Source organism: Marmota monax, unplaced genomic scaffold (genome assembly GCF_021218885.2).
Source record: "Marmota monax isolate L192 unplaced genomic scaffold, Marmota_monax_Labrador192_F-V1.1 WCK01_AAM20220418_F8-fsc00037, whole genome shotgun sequence".
Taxonomy (NCBI): domain Eukaryota; kingdom Metazoa; phylum Chordata; class Mammalia; order Rodentia; family Sciuridae; genus Marmota; species Marmota monax.
This window is the reverse complement of record NW_026693245.1, coordinates 2,232,691-2,248,660: the sequence shown is the minus strand read 5'-3', so window position 1 is coordinate 2,248,660 and position 15,970 is coordinate 2,232,691. Positions and strand designations below refer to the sequence as shown.

At 33.6% G+C, this 15,970-nt stretch overlaps 1 protein-coding gene across 5 annotated transcripts in view; it reads left to right on the top strand.

Moving 5' to 3' along the window:
- Paip1 (poly(A) binding protein interacting protein 1) overlaps window positions 1-15,902 on the top strand; it is a 28,987-nt gene extending 13,085 nt beyond the window's left edge. For all 5 annotated transcript variants that reach the window (XM_046456304.2, XM_046456303.2, XM_046456302.2 and 2 more), the window contains exons 5-11: window positions 3,185-3,296; window positions 6,069-6,194; window positions 7,134-7,240; window positions 7,739-7,856; window positions 8,722-8,776; window positions 12,602-12,695; window positions 14,750-15,902. In XM_046456304.2, coding sequence (XP_046312260.1) covers window positions 3,185-3,296; window positions 6,069-6,194; window positions 7,134-7,240; window positions 7,739-7,856; window positions 8,722-8,776; window positions 12,602-12,695; window positions 14,750-14,843 — 706 coding nt within the window. In that variant the 3' untranslated portion in view covers window positions 14,844-15,902. The remainder of the gene's footprint in view (window positions 1-3,184; window positions 3,297-6,068; window positions 6,195-7,133; window positions 7,241-7,738; window positions 7,857-8,721; window positions 8,777-12,601; window positions 12,696-14,749) is intronic.
- Window positions 15,903-15,970: the final 68 nt, after the last annotated feature.

Genomic DNA, 15,970 nt, shown 5'->3' with positions numbered 1-15,970 from the left:
TAAAACCCTTGTGGGTATTTGTTATATTTGGGGGATGGTATTGAATTAATAAACTAATATAGGTAAAATTAATTTTCTTATTTCAGAAGTCTTTAATAGCAGATGGTCTTCAAGTATATTATACTTTGGTTCATTCTTTCTTTAAAGATAATTTAATGGGACTTAGTATGTAGCTCAGTGGTAGAACATGAGTTTAGCACGGGTCTCTGGGTTCAATATCGATCACCAAAAAACAAAACACAGCTTTCTAAATGTATGGTTAAACTGCAGTGGGACTGAATAAAGGTTCTAAAAGTGGCTGGATGGGGTGGTCATGCCTGTAATCCTGTGATTTGAGAGGCCTCTTGTCTCAGAAAATAAAAAGGGCAGGCAATGGTAAATTGCCCGGGGATCAATCCCCAGTACCAACAACAAAAAATTCTGAAAGTAGACCTCAGAGATAATTAAAAATTAAGCTTTTGATGAAGGCAATACTTCAAGTGCATATGTAAAAGATGAATTGCTGGTAGCCCAACTAGATAGCCATTCAGGAGAAAAAAAAAATGGGTTTCTGTCTTATTCCCTACACCAAATTAAATTCCAAATACATCAAAGACTCAAAGTACAACAGTAAATACTAAGGGGAACATTTGACAATTAAAAATCTTGGGGTAGGAAAGCTCTTTCAAGTAAGATGTAACCATAGGTCCTAAAACAGATTAATAAATTTAGTTACATATAAATTGTTACAGGGGGGAAAGCATTAATTTATATGAAGTAAAAATAGGAAACTTACAACACATGACAGTAGGCTCATTTATTTGATATTACAAGACCTTAAGAAAAAGAAAAAGATTAGTATCTTAAAAAAATTGAAATATTTGGAATGGTTCTGGATGGGTACAGTTCAGAAAAATATAAATGACAAAGTTATAGAAAAAAAATATAACCATGTTTAAAGAAATGCAAATTATAGCTTCTGGACAGATAGAAAGAAGGTTCTTCCCAAGAGGTAGGATGCTAGAAAGCTTCCCTCATCATATTCCTCAGAGCTCTTCACTCCTGGCTGTACCTTTCAGTTACCCAGACATGTAAATAGACCCGAGACCCTGACCTCTCCTCTGGAGTACAGGGTATAATTAGACTGAGGTGGAAACTGGTGTTTTGGTCTTTCTCCCCTGCCCCCCTCTTTCTTTCTAAGCTAAGTGGTTCTACTATATAGCTGTTATTGAGAACCATTTTTCTGGTTTTCTTTGACTGTGCACTTCTACAGTATTATAATACTGTCAAAGGTGATATTGTGTAGAAACGATAATGATACAAGTGGATGATTCTTCACTTTTGTACATACTTTGTCAGAGTGAAGGTAGCTTTACCACCAACCTCTTGGTTGCTGTGATATTGGGGGCAACTTTGGTCTTTTTCCATTTTTACCTTTCTGAAATAAAAACATTGCTTTTATAATAAAAAATATTTAGCTTTAAGCAGCTTAGGGACTTTCACCTAATAATTGACCTTGTACCAGGGACAGGGATTTAATTTGCTTTTGCACATATATCAGCATGTCCTAATGTACAATCTCATGGTCTTAGCATTTTACAAAAGAAAAAGTTGGTTTCTTCAAAACTCATTACAAAGTTGTAATACACAAAAAAGTAGCCAATATGGTGCTTGGAAAACTGTTAGCATTAATTGTTTTTTATTATTAACCAGAGCATTTCATCTGTAAGCATTCCGACTTTTCCAATGAGGAATTTAGTGTATGAGAGAAGCTAATATTTTAAAATATTTGGCTAAAACAGAAGATACTGCTCAATTAATAATAGTTTGTAAGCATTGGAATTGATCACAGTGTGAACCTAGCATAGCTTATATGCCCAAGCAAGACAGGATTTCTTTGACTTTGCTTTAAAAAAAAAAAAAAAAGTCGGGGAGGCCAGGTGCGCCTTAGGAGGCTAAGACAGGATGATCTCCAGTACAAAGCCAGCCTCAGCAACAGTGAGGCGCTAAGCAGCTCAGTGAGACCCTGTCTCTAAATAAAATACAAAATAGGGCTGGGGATGTGACTCAGTGGCTGAGTGCCCCTGAGTTCAATCCCCAGTATCCCCCCCCGCCCCCGCTCAATAAAGCAGGGGAAGGGGAGGCAAACATAAATTGACTATATGAAAGCCATTCAGTCTCCCTTTTCAGTAAAAGAACAGCTGTCAAAATCAGTTTTATAAAACAAATGGCTTATGTCTTTAACAGTGGTAAACTTTTAAAAATCCAGTTCATTTTAGTATCAATAACTAGTATTCATTCACTTGGAAAAGCAGTGACAGGCTTACCATGACCAATTAGATGCCTGTGGGAACTGGATGAAAAGCTCCAGGAACAGTACTTTTTGTTACCTGTGTAAGGCTATTTGACACCTTCATTTTCCATTGAAAATAAAGACCAAACAGATTGCTTTGTATTTTGTGATTTCAACCGAAGAGGTTTTTCTTCCTAGAATATTTCTCTGTGTATAATGGGAAGTAAAAAAAATAATAATAAATAGTGAACTTAAAAATTCATTTTTTTTAGCTTAGAGTCCATCTGTGTTTTGAAAGATCCACTACAAAGTTCTTATATTCAAAAAAGTAGAAAACTTGAGACAGTTTAAATAAAAGTAGTGCTTTCTTAACAGTAAGCCCCATGAGACATAAGATGAGGCTTCCCTTTCCCCTTTTGGCACCAGTATGCTCTGAACCTTATGGAACCTATAGTGCTTAAACGTATTACAAACTGCCAGGTATGATGGCACATACCTGTAACCATAGCAACTCAGAAGGCTGAGGCAGGATGATTGAAAATTTGAAGCCAGCTTCAGAAACTTAGACCCTATCTCAAAAATAGGTAAAAAGAATTGGGTATGTAGCTCCATGGCAAAGTGCCCCTGGGTTCAATTTCCAGTACTCTTCCCCCTCCCAAAACAAAAACAAAAACAAAACAGACAAAAAATTTATCTGATAGTTTTATTTGTAATTTTTTAAAACTGGGAGAGGCTTAGTCTGAAAAGATAAATGTCCTTACAATAGAAGGGAACACTTTTAGAGAAAATCAGGGCATTGGGTCATTGTGCTTGCCTCTGTTGTTGTGGACAACCAAACTAACAATGGTCATCTTGTTTGGCTACTTAAAAAGACAAAACAATGTGAGATTATTAAAGATATGTCTCTGTTAGATGTCGGACTGAATATGAAGTTAAAGATCAAGCTGCAAAAGGAGATGAAGTGACTCGAAAACGATTTCATGCATTTGTACTCTTTCTGGGAGAACTTTATCTTAACTTGGAGGTGAGATGATTTTTTTTTTTTAAGTGTTAATAAGACCTGAAAATATAAATTGATCTCAATAAGAATTTTTTGTTCATATTGTACTTTTACAATATCCAAAGTGAAATGAGGGGCTGAGATTGTGGCTCAGTGGTAGAGTGCTCGCCTAGCACGTGCATGGGTGCTGGGTTTGTTCCTCAGCACCACATAAAAATAAATATTAAAAAGTGAAATGAAAGGAGGGAGTGGGAAAGCAAATCGTTTCAGTGCCTACTCAATGGTAATGTCTGTATTTTATTTTAAAATATTTTTAGTTGTAGATAGACACAGTACCTTTATTTACTTATTTTTTATGTGGTGTTGAGGATCGAACCCAGGGCGAGGCAAGTGCTCTATACCACTGAGCCACAACCCCAGCCCAATGTCTGTATTTTAAAGGAGCAACTGTAATATTTGTTTCTTATGGGCAGGATGTTGGAAAATAATTACTGAGCTTTTAAGTCCTTTTGTATTTTTAGGAAGCTGTAGTTGTTTACATGTGTGCTTGGACTTTTGAGAGAGGGTCATACCTGAGAGTCCTTGCATCATAAATACTAATATGCTTAGTGTGTTTACTTTACACAGCTCAAAGCAGCTTACTCAGCAGAACACCAAACTTCAATACCTTTTTGTGTGTGTGTGTGTGGTACTGGTGATCAACCCAGAGCCTTGTGCATACCAGGCAGACATTTTACCACTGAACCACATCCCCAACCCTGAACACAAAGCTTTGATTGAAGAGGAGAGAATTTATACTTTTCACCCTGATTCACCCACAGTAGTTCTTTTTTAAATTTTTCTTAAGTTTTTAAGTAAAGATTAAATATTTATGGTATATAACATATTTTGATGTGTATATATAAACATTGGAGAGTGACTAAATCAAGCTATTTAACATGAATTGTGTATCTTTCTTACAGTAAGAACATTTCAAATCTACTCTTAGCAGTTTTTAAGTATGATATATTGTTAAATTAGTTACTATGTTGTAGGACAGATCTCTTGAACTCTTTCTTTGTAACTGAAATTTTGTGCCATTTGATCAGTATCTCCTCAGTCCCCAGCCCCAAGAATAGTATTTTCCCCCGTTTTTATATTCTCTTCCATATAAAAATGCAGTTATAGCCAGGTGTGGTGGTGCATGCGTATAATCCCAGCAACTTGGGAAGCTGAGACAGGAGTATCATAAGTTCGAGGTTAGCCTCAGAAAACTTGGATCCTAAGCAGTTTAGCAATTTGAGACCCTATCAAAAAAATAAAAAGGGCTGGGGATGTGGCTCATCAAAAGTGAAATGAGGGGCTGGGGTTGTGTTACATATAGAGTAATTATAACTGTTCTGGGTTCAATTTCCAGTGCCAAAAAAAATTGCATTTGTACAAAGCCTATAATTGAACAATTTTGTAAATTTAGGTGATATGCTTGTTAGTAGACAAATGTTGAATCTTGCTATGTAATGGATTTATTTGTTTATTTATTTTGGGGTATCAGGGATTGAATTCAGGGGCACTCAACCCCTGAGCCACATCTCTAGCCCTATTTTATATTTTCTTTAGAGTCAGTGTTTCACCGAGTTGCTTAGCACCTCACTTTTGCTGAGGCTGTCTTTGAACTCTCCATCCTCCTGCTTCAGTCTTGTGAGCCACTGGGATTATAGGTGTGCATTACCGCACCCGTCTGGATTTATTTTTTAATTGAATCCAAGAAACAGGTTTAGAGATTCTTAAATCCTTATTTGAGAGTTTAATGCAAACACCATAATATTTTAAACATAAGTAGACAAATGAATCTGCTATCAAATGTGTATCTCCTTCAGGATATCTAAAAGTCTCTGTCCAGTCCCTAATTTATTATTATCATTTTTTTTAACCAAAGGAGGATTTAATTTTTTAAAAAATCTCATACCTTACTCTTTTTCAGCCTGATTTTTAAAAAATATTTTATTTTTTAGTTGTAGTTGAACACAATATCTTTATTTTATTTATTTATTTTTATGTGGTGCTGAGGACCAAACCCAGGGCCTCACCACGTGCTAGGCAAGCACTCTACAACTGAGCCACAATCCCAGCCCTCAGTCTGATTTTTATATGAGCCAAAATAAGAGAACCTGTTTAAAATGTTCCTTACAAGTCTTTTTTAAGTATACCTTTGAGCATTTCCTATGTGGAAATAATGATGCTAATTCTGTGGGGAGTATAGATATGGCATAGTACCTGCATCTAAAATTTTTGTAGTAGATGAGATGGATATGTATACTGCTAATGCAAAACAGTATTCTAGAACAGAATAAAGAAGTGGAATAAAATGTTTTGTGAGGGCTGGGGTTGTGGCTCAGTGGTAGAGTGCTCGCCTAGAATGTGCGAGGCCCTGGGTTCGATCCTCAGCACTACATAAAAATAAATAAAATAAAGGCATTTTGTCCAACTACAACTAAAATATAATTAAAAAAAAAAAGTTTTGTGATCGATAAGTTTGTAGCTTAAATGAAAGCATGCTGTATAATCAGTAACATCAAATTTTCTTGGTCATATTTGTGATTAACAGGATTAAAATTTACCTGTTTTTCAATTTTATATATAGAGGTCTTATTTACATATAGAGTAATTATAATGAATTCTGTGGAGACAACTAGAGTGTGTTCCTCTGATTATTGTATTTAAGAGACTTATTTTGCCAACATGTAATTGTTAGACCATTTATGTTTTCTATTATATTTGGGCATTGTTGCTTTTTTAATTTTATTTTTGTCCTGAAAGATCAAGGGAACAAATGGACAGGTTACAAGAGCAGATATCCTTCAGGTTGGTCTACGAGAATTGCTGAATGCCCTCTTCTCTAATCCAATGGATGACAACTTAATTTGTGCAGTAAAATTACTGAAGGTACTTTACTAAAATTAACTGGTTTACTCATTTATAATGTAGAGAAGGGAATGTGTAGTACATAAATGAATTCAAGGTTGTTTTTAAAACTGAACTTTGACATTTTACTTTCTCCAATATGTTGGAAGAACCATACAAGATGCATTTATTGTATAAATAAGAAGCATGATTTAAAAGTGGAAAATAGAAGTTCTTCACCCCATTCCCATCTGTAAAGTCCCTTTCCTTCCCTTCTCATGTTTGTATGCTCTAATAAAGATCTTATTTTTCTACGACTTTTTTTTCCCACTTAATGAAAGATCTTAGGTCTTTCTGTGGCATACAGATTTACTGTATTATTAACTCCCTATTATTCCATTATATTTATATACATGAATATTGGGTTACTTATAGTTTAACCACTGTAGTACTGGTGAATATCTTTAATCATGTGTTTATGTGTGTATATATTTCTGTAGGTGAAATTCCTTCACATTTGGTGGGTCAGTGAACATGTGTATTTTATATTTACAAGTAACACCAAAGTTTCTTTTTGAATGATTGAATCAGAATGCACTTCCACCAATAGTGAACAAGTATACCTCTTTCTCTACATGTTACAATGATAGATATAATAAGTTTTGGTTTTTGTCATAGATGAAGAATAAAAACAAAATCTCATTTTACGTTGCATTTTCCTGATCAGTAGTGCATTTAAGCATTCTTTCACGTTTATCAATCATTTGTTTATTAGTTTCTGTAAATTGTGTCTCTGTATCCTCAATTTATTTTGTTGATGGAGTTTTTAAATCAAAACTTCTGTATTATACAATTAAAAAAGTGACATGCTCATTAAAATGTAATAGCCTCTCTCTGATAATACAGGGAATAGAATATAATCACTAAAATGAAACAAAAATTCTATTAAATTCCTTAATTCATTGACTTCTGCTTTTTTAGTTGACAGGATCAGTTTTGGAAGATGCCTGGAAGGAAAAAGGAAAAACTGATATGGAAGAAATTATTCAGAGAATTGAAAATGTTGTCCTAGATGCAAACTGTAGCAGGTAGGAAAAGAAGCCAGTAGATTTCAGTTACCTTTTCTTTTTAATCTGCTATATGTCATCAAAGTAATAGAAATTTTACAGATTGATCTACACAAATAGTTCTTCAAAGGCATATTTTACAAGTGGCTTCTCATTAGTCATTTTTGTTCTCTTAGGTTTAAAAAAAAAAATTAAGGTTTTCCAAAAATGAGTCTAGTGAAAAATAAAAAAAAGACTTTAATTTATTTGCATAAAGAACTACTGCAAGCATAGTAAAGGACCAAATGTTTAAAGGGTAATTGTTGCCTTTAAGAACCAGATAGTCAGGTGGGACAAATTTCAAATCTCTGTTCTAAAAATAAAAATTAAAAATGAATTATATCTTTTTAGGAAATGTCTGGAAAATTATAAAGCATTGGGTATATATGTAAATTTAGGATATAAAGTTTTATGAGTCTGTATTTTAGAACCTGACAGCACTTAATGGTGGTTAAACTCATTTTCAACTTCTGTCTGCAGAGATGTAAAACAGATGCTCTTGAAGCTTGTTGAACTCCGGTCAAGTAACTGGGGTAGAGTCCATGCAACTTCAACATACAGAGAAGCAACACCTGAAAATGATCCTAACTACTTTATGGTATGTCAGTGTTTATATTTTAAATTTTGCTTACTGCTTGAATTCAGTTTTGGAAGTTAGTTATGTAAAGCTTTTCTAATAATTCAGTTCCTAATAATACTTTTCTCAAGCTTAGAATCACATAGGAATCAACAGGCTAGGTAAATAAAGAGAGGAAATCCTCCAGTGAAAAGAGGGTGGATTAGAGAAAAGTCTATCCATTGGAAAGGGAGATTGATTATGCTTAAGTCCAAGCCTTGAGATGCCGGGAGTTTTTCTAGAAAAACCAGCCAAAGTCCTGCATTTCAGATTTTGTATGTTGTGGTAAAGTAAAATAAAGTGAAAATAGTTACAGGCTAATGGTGCCCTGTAGCTTCTGACTATGACCAGACATAAAGCAGCTAAGGAGAAATATACCTACAACCCCAGTCTTAGAAATTCTTAAAGCTGTGGTAGGGCAGAGGGAACCACAGCTAAAAATGAACTGACACAAAATCACAATGCATAATAGATTATTCACCAGGAATATGATGGACATTAGACTGCAAAGTTAGAACTATAAAGGCATAATAGAATAAAAATCTGAAAATTATACTTTCCTAGTGAAATGAAACGGCTGCTGAAAAGCGAAAGGTTTTTTGCTTATTCTTGCATTATCAAGTGCAGATAGTAACATCAGCCATTCTGTACTAATTAATATACTTTTAAAAACTCTAAAAATGGGGCTGGGTTGTGGTTCAGTGGTAGAGCACTTGTCTAGCATGCATGAAGCACTGGGTTCGATTCCCAGCACCACATACAAATAGATAAATAAACAAATAAAACAAAGGTATTTTAAAAAATTCTGAAAATGATTATATATTTTTATCACTTTGATGCATCCTAGAATGAACCGACATTTTATACATCTGATGGTGTTCCTTTCACTGCAGCTGATCCAGGTATGTGGTCTGTCATATTTTTTGCCTTCTTTTTTTTTTTTTAATGATAAAGTAATAAATTACAGAAAACCATTCATCACCAGTACAAATTTGTAGCTTTTTGATGACTTCACTGTACTCTCAAATACTAGGGTAAAGGTTTATCTTACATAGAATATTCTTTATATTTTATATTGACCACATACCATTTCAAATGAAAATTTGACTGTATAGTGTCTGGCCATTCTACTTTAACAATTAAGAATTAGAAAAATCCTTCAATTAAATGCAGCCATTTTTATTTCATATTTCTCCTTAGTGTTTTGTTTTTATACTCTTAAACTTTAAGATATAGGGTGGAAGGGAAAGATGGTTCTATTTTACTACATAGTCAGCAACTTATATGTGTTAATACTATAGATATTAAGAATTTCAGATTTTATTAATAGTGATTCAAAGTTAATTAAAATCTAAATCTGTATATACTTCCCCTTCCAGAAAAGGGTCATTTATAGAAAGATAATTTTAACAGTGATAGATGGAGCTGTAGGGTGAGCAAGAGAATTTTCTTTTATTTGGTTCAAACTATAAGCAGCAAGTATTTAGTCATATATGGTTGGGATTTTACTGTTTGCTCTGAATAGCAGGCATTGATTGTAATGTTCCTCTATCACAAAGAAGTTCTTATTTAGGGTGAGGAAGTGGAATTAAGTTACTTGCTAAATTGCTTTCCAACGTGATCATGCCATTTAATAGTCCTACCAGCAGCTCCTGAGGTTTCCTGCCCCTTATCCTTGGCAACATTTGTTATCAGATTTTAATTTTTGTCAGATTGTATGAAATTCTATCCTGTCATTTTATTTCCTGACTAGTCATACTAAATTTATTTTTCTGTTGACCTTTTGATTTCCGCTTTTGACAATTTACTATTTGTACTTTTTTGCCCATGTTTCTGTACTAATTGTTTGTCTTACTGATTTGTAATTCCTTATATAGTTTAGAAAAAGATGATCTTGGCTGAGGGTTTCAGTTATCTTCTTATAGCATTTGCTTTTCTATTTTGTATGTCTTGTTTGTGCTTCCTGTGGTTTTTCTTAACCACTCTCAAATTCCATTTTTCTTTTAAAAGTCTTGCCTTGTTGCTTTTTATGTCTTTCACCTACCTCGCTACTATTTATATATGGGATATGGTGAGAATTAAATATTTTTGTAGTCTTGCTCACCAACAAGTATTTAGTCATCATCCTTCCTCTTTTAGTTAGAAGTCTCTCTGTTCTTCACTGTGTACTTCATTCGTTCATGTGCATCTTATGTACCCTTTCTACACCAATACCACACCCTTAATTATTCTTATTTTGCCGTAAGTTTGCCATGTCTGGTAATACAAATCTTGTTTCTTCACTTAATCTTCAGTTACCTAGATTCAGATTGATTCTTTGTTCTTTGTCTAACCTGTTTGTCTTATTTATAGTGATTTTTCTCAAACTGAAATTTTTTTTTGCATTTTTTTCAAGTTACCTTGACCGTGGAGTTTCAAATCCTTTTTCTCATTCTGTCTAAGCTTGTTTTTGTTTTCATATTTTTGTTTTATTTTCTTTTTAGTCTTACTCTGTTATTTGATTTTCACACAAATTGTTGCCTTACATAATATTTTTATTGAAAGTTCATCCTTAATTGTCTTTGTTAAAACTTTCATTTGGAAATTATTTCAAATTCACAGAAAAGTAGCAAAAGTAAAAATTACACAAAAATATCCATCTACTCTTTACTCAGGCATACTTTTTTGTTAATAGTTTACTCAATTTACTTTATCATTTTTGTCCTGTTCATACTTTTTCCCTAAACTATTTTAAGTTATATATATTATGGCTTTGTATGAATGCTTTAGTGATTTAACTGTCTTTTGTTTTTCTTTATTAAAAACCTCTGTGGCTAAGAGTTTAGGAACCTTTATCCAAAACGATTTTTACATAGGCTTCTGTCAGGAACCACAGGGATATTACTGATATGGAACAAGTTAACTTTTTTGTTTGGCAGAGTTTTTTATATGGATAGCAGAAATTTGAGTTATAGGCTCATTGTTATGAACTCCTGGGGAAACCGGTTTCTTGAGTGCTCTGTCCCCATTCCAAATCCAGACTGACATCCAAACTTCCTTGTTATCTATCTTTGCCACTGAATTATTTTCCCTGTTCCCATCTTTTGTTTAAGCTATTAACCCTTGGAGGGTTTGGGGTTTGGTGAATGTGGAACATGGATTCATTTTCCTTTTCACATGGACCCAAGACCTTGTTTTCTCATCTTTCCAAGCTCCTTAGTCTCTGAGATTCGAATCATCTGTCACCTTCCCTGCTGTAGCAGCTGTATTAGCTATGGATGGCTTTCAGTTATTTTTCATTAGTCATCTGGTGGCTTGATTTTTTTTTTCTTTGTAATTGTATCCATAATACTTAAAAGAATGTCTTATCTAGTACCTCCAAGCATTGTAACAGGAAGGTTTTATGATTAAAATTGTCTCTAAGTTGCCACATTTGAAGTCAAAATATTACCAACCCTTGAAGCTGAATTGAGTTTTATAGAGACTGACAGCCTTGGAAAAACATGGCATCCTCTCAAAATTTGAAGTGACTTCTGTTCATAAGAAACTAATTTGAAGGTAATTAGCTATAATAAATTAATCCATTTTATTATTCAGAGGCAAAGACTCAACAGATTCACGTTAATCTAAAAAGGTACCAAGTAACTACCTGCCTGCAACAGCTGGTAGCTATGTTACCTCTAGCACCTTGGGAGACTCGGACTTAGTGAAAGTTTGGCAGAGCTGAAACCTACGCCAGGTAGCTTCCTTTTTGGGTTGGTAAGGGAAGGGAAAAGAAAATCGTCTACACTCAGAACCTTTGGTAGGTGAGCCTTATTGGGTTGAACAAGTTGCCATTACCAGATAGCCAGAGAGCTTACTTTACTTTCTTGAGGAGGAGCAAAGAGGGAGCTGGAAGCTAGGAATATTTGATTGAAATTTTCCTGTGTGGAGGAAGGAATAATAGGAGTATGGAAGAAAGTGTTCTTCCAAAATAGTCATGTAGCCACTATTTTGTTGAAGGGGAAGCAGCATAGAGAGTGCAAATAGCGTACATCTTGACTATGGAATGTCCTCTGGTTTAGAAATCAAATGAATGTACTCTGATTTGATTTCCAAATTTAGAGGAGTATTGTATATAATTAAGATTTATGAACATGCTGTGGGGCAAAAGCAAATGTTTAGTAGTTAGCTTTTTCATCACTGTGACCAAAATACCTGACAAGAACAATTTAAAGAAGGAAAAGTTTTATTTGAGGATTGTGGTTTTAGTGAGGTCTCAGTCCATGTTTGGCCAATTCCATTGCTCTGGGCCCAAGAGAAATGAGGCAACACATCATGAGGGAAGGGCCCAGTAGAGGAAAGCTACTCAACTCATGACAGGGTCAAGAAGCAGAAAAAGGGGCCACAGGGAAGATGGACCCTTCTGGAACATGCCCCCAGCAACCCACCTCCTCTAGGCACACCCCTCCTACCCACAGTTACCACACTCAATCTGTCCATTCTCAAACTCTGATGGGCTGATTATGTTACAATTTTTAGTAAGCTTATTAATTTATTTCTTAATTTTCCTGCATTAACAAGAGTTTGTAGTAGGGATATCCTATATCCAAACCATAACAGCAAGCCAATTAGAATATGTTTTATGAAAGCTATTTTTCATATTCTGTTTAAATATCAGTCATAATGTTAAAAAGAATTTTTAGAGGTAGCTGGTCATTTCATGATTTATTTTTTTAGTATTTAGTTTTTTTCCTGTTGTTTTATAGATTACCAAGAGAAATATCAAGAATTACTTGAAAGAGAGGACTTTTTTCCAGATTATGAAGAAAATGGAACAGATTTATCAGGGGGTGGTGATCCGTAAGTTCTCTTTAATTACTGATTTTCTTTGTGAAGTTTCTGTGGCTAATTTTTAGATGGAGATTAGACTAAAAAATTATGAAAGAATAGCATTTTAAAAAATATTTTTTTAGTTGTCAATGGACCTTTATTTTAATTATTTGCGGTGCTGAGAATAAAGCCCAGTGCCTCACACGTTCTAGGCAAGTGCTCTACCATTGAGCAAAACCCCAGCTCAAGAATAGCATCTTGATTTGATAGTGTTAACTATACTGTATAGAGGTTCTTGTATACTAAAAATATTCAGAAATCATGTGGAAATCTCATAGACTGATTTTGGAAATCTATAGTTGAGAAGGAAAAACTTAAATGATAGTATACTAGAGTGTAACTTTTTTAAAAAGATTCTATTATACCTAGATTTTAAGAAGCTTTAATACTTAGTGTAAGGTCTGGGCAGATTCTTTGCCTGATTCTCCATCTGTAAGATAAGAATAATAGTACCTTCAACTAAATGAAAATTTAATATACTTAACAGCTTTCTGGCAATAATAAAAGGCTCAAATCTTAGTTGTTTAAAGGATAGATGAAAAGTGAAGAAAACACATTACTATATAGAAATATTTGGGCTGACAGGGAGATATAAGTTATAGTTTTCATATCTGTTTCTTCACCTGCCACTTTCCCAGCTCAGTTAACAGTTCATGTATATTTTGACAAGCTACTTAGGTTTTTTTCTTCCGAAGCAGGAGGTGGTGGGTGGAGGGGATGTTTTGTTTGGCTTTAATATTTCTAATTTCTCATCTCATGTATGTTCTTGGTTTAAAAAAAAAAATGAACTGCCTCCATTTTAGTGATGTTAATTATAGTCATTTAGGATCTAGAAATATAATGTTGCTCTATGTTTTTATACTGGTTTATTGTCAAAATACAAGGATTTAAGTATCTGGGCAGAACTAGGAAGGCTTAGTCCTGCTTGACATACCACTGGATGGTAAAAACAATTTTTGGCATTGGCTTCAGGATAGTCTCTGAAGTTTATTCAGTAAACATCATACTCATTTGCCCTAATGAACTCATGGTTGTTTCAGCACATAGCCTTGTATTGGAAATGGGGAAGAATCTGAAAGATAATGACTCATCACCAGTTGATAGCATTGGCAAAATACTTTGGTTACACTTGTAAAGGTAAAAGGGATTATTGGCAGATAGGGTGGGAGGGCAATGTAGACAGCATCATGTGGTGGGGAGCAAAGATATAGAAAAGGGAAAAGATCTTGAATCAAATTCTATTCCTGCCATATACATAGCCAACAAACTTCCCAGGGTGTCTCTTTTAAAGTCTCTTCAAATATTTAAAAAACTAAAATGATAGCAGTATCTGTCTTTTTAAGATGGCTATGGAAATTCAATAAGAATGAGTAGATTAAGTCCTTAATTGGCACTTTATGTCCTCCTCTTCCCCCAAATACTTAAAAAGCAAGAGTTCCTTAAACTTTCTAATAATTGAGGGGGAAAATCTGCAATAGATGATCTAAAAAGTAACTTCCTATTATAGAAATCTACTTCCAGGTAAGTGGAAGTGTGACTGACTAGTCATTTTAGGAGCAACCATAGCAGGAATAACACTTTCTTGATGTTAAGTAGATGTAACCATAGAAAGGATAATATTTCCTGGTGTTAAGCAGACATGAAATATTAAAGCATCACCAAAGGTGAATGGCATATCTGAAATTATTTTCTAGTTAAAGTGTACTTGTTTAATGATAAGGTGTAAGTTGATAATATAAATTTGGAGTTTAAGACTGATATATGTCAAGCCTTGGTTAACTTTTAGATCAATAAATATGAAAATATAACAGTCTTCAATACAAGGAATTCAGAATTGGTGTAAAAGTTTACTTGTCAAAATAAGCATCTGGTTTTCTGGGGGACTGCCATTTTTAGGCAACTCTGAAATTAGGCTTGTTTTCTATCATAATTCAAACTAGGAAAATAGTCAAAATTTTTTTGTGGCTTTATATCTTTATAAATTGAAAAACATTAAACTTCTGAATCATCTTTGGTTTTTACAGATATTTGGATGATATTGATGATGAGATGGACCCAGAGATTGAAGAAGCTTATGAAAAGTTTTGTTTGGAATCAGAGCGTAAGCGAAAACAGTAAAGTTAAATTTCAGCATATCAGTTTTATAAAACAGTTTAGGTATGGTGATTTAGCAGAACACAGGAAAGCAAGAAAATGTGTCACACTTATACCAAATTAAGGATGTTGAGTTATGTTACTAATGTATGCAACTTTAATTTTGTTTAACACTATCTGCCAAAATAAACTTTATTCCCTATAACTTAAAATGTGTATATATATAAAATAGTTTATTATGTACAGTTAATTCCACTGTTTTGGCTGCAATAAAATTGATTTTGAAATAAATGAAATGTTGAAAGTAAATTTTGCTAGCTGGTTAGATACTTTTAAGTTCTTGAGGGGAAAAAGTCTTAGCCTAGAAATACATATTACTGCAAAAATGTAGCATTCTTTTCTTAGGTATGACTATTATAGATTTTATTTCAGTTTGATATATCTCATATTAATCACAATCATGAAAATCTTTAAGGGTCTTGGAATATATCAACAACTGATTTACATATGTAGATGTTATTGGATACCAAGGGCTTTAAAAGTGTCATTAATGGAAAAAAACAAAACAAAAAAACCTTAGAACTCTCCAACTAAACCACCAAGACTCTCTTCACTGAGGATTTATTCTAATTCAAGAATTGTTCTTTTTTGTTTCACTTCACTAACTTCATTACCCTAAGGCCTAGAACATTATTCTGCTTTTATTTATATGGCTTTCTCACTTTTATTTTGTAGCATGGATTGCATTCACTTTTTTTTTTAATTAGAGAATTTTACTAGATATTTCACGTTTTCATCTGCTTTGTAATTGATATACCTTGAGGGTCACTTTTCTAATACTTTTACTATAATGTGGTACCACCTCAACCCTATTTAAGTAGTATTTTTACTTAATGTCATATCTTTTTTCAACTAACTGAAACTTGTACATATAAAAGGGTTGCTTGTAAATATGCATGTAAATAGTTCTGTTAATAACCCACTGTTTTACACTTGGTACATCTGTGTCTGCTAATACAGTTAGCTTTCTCACTTTTCTGCTTGTTTGTTCAGTCTGAATTAAAATTAGACTTTGAAAATAAATAGTTTTGTTTCTTCTAAGTTTTTAAGTGGTATTCTGGTATTTTAAAGAAATTGTTACTGAATTTGTT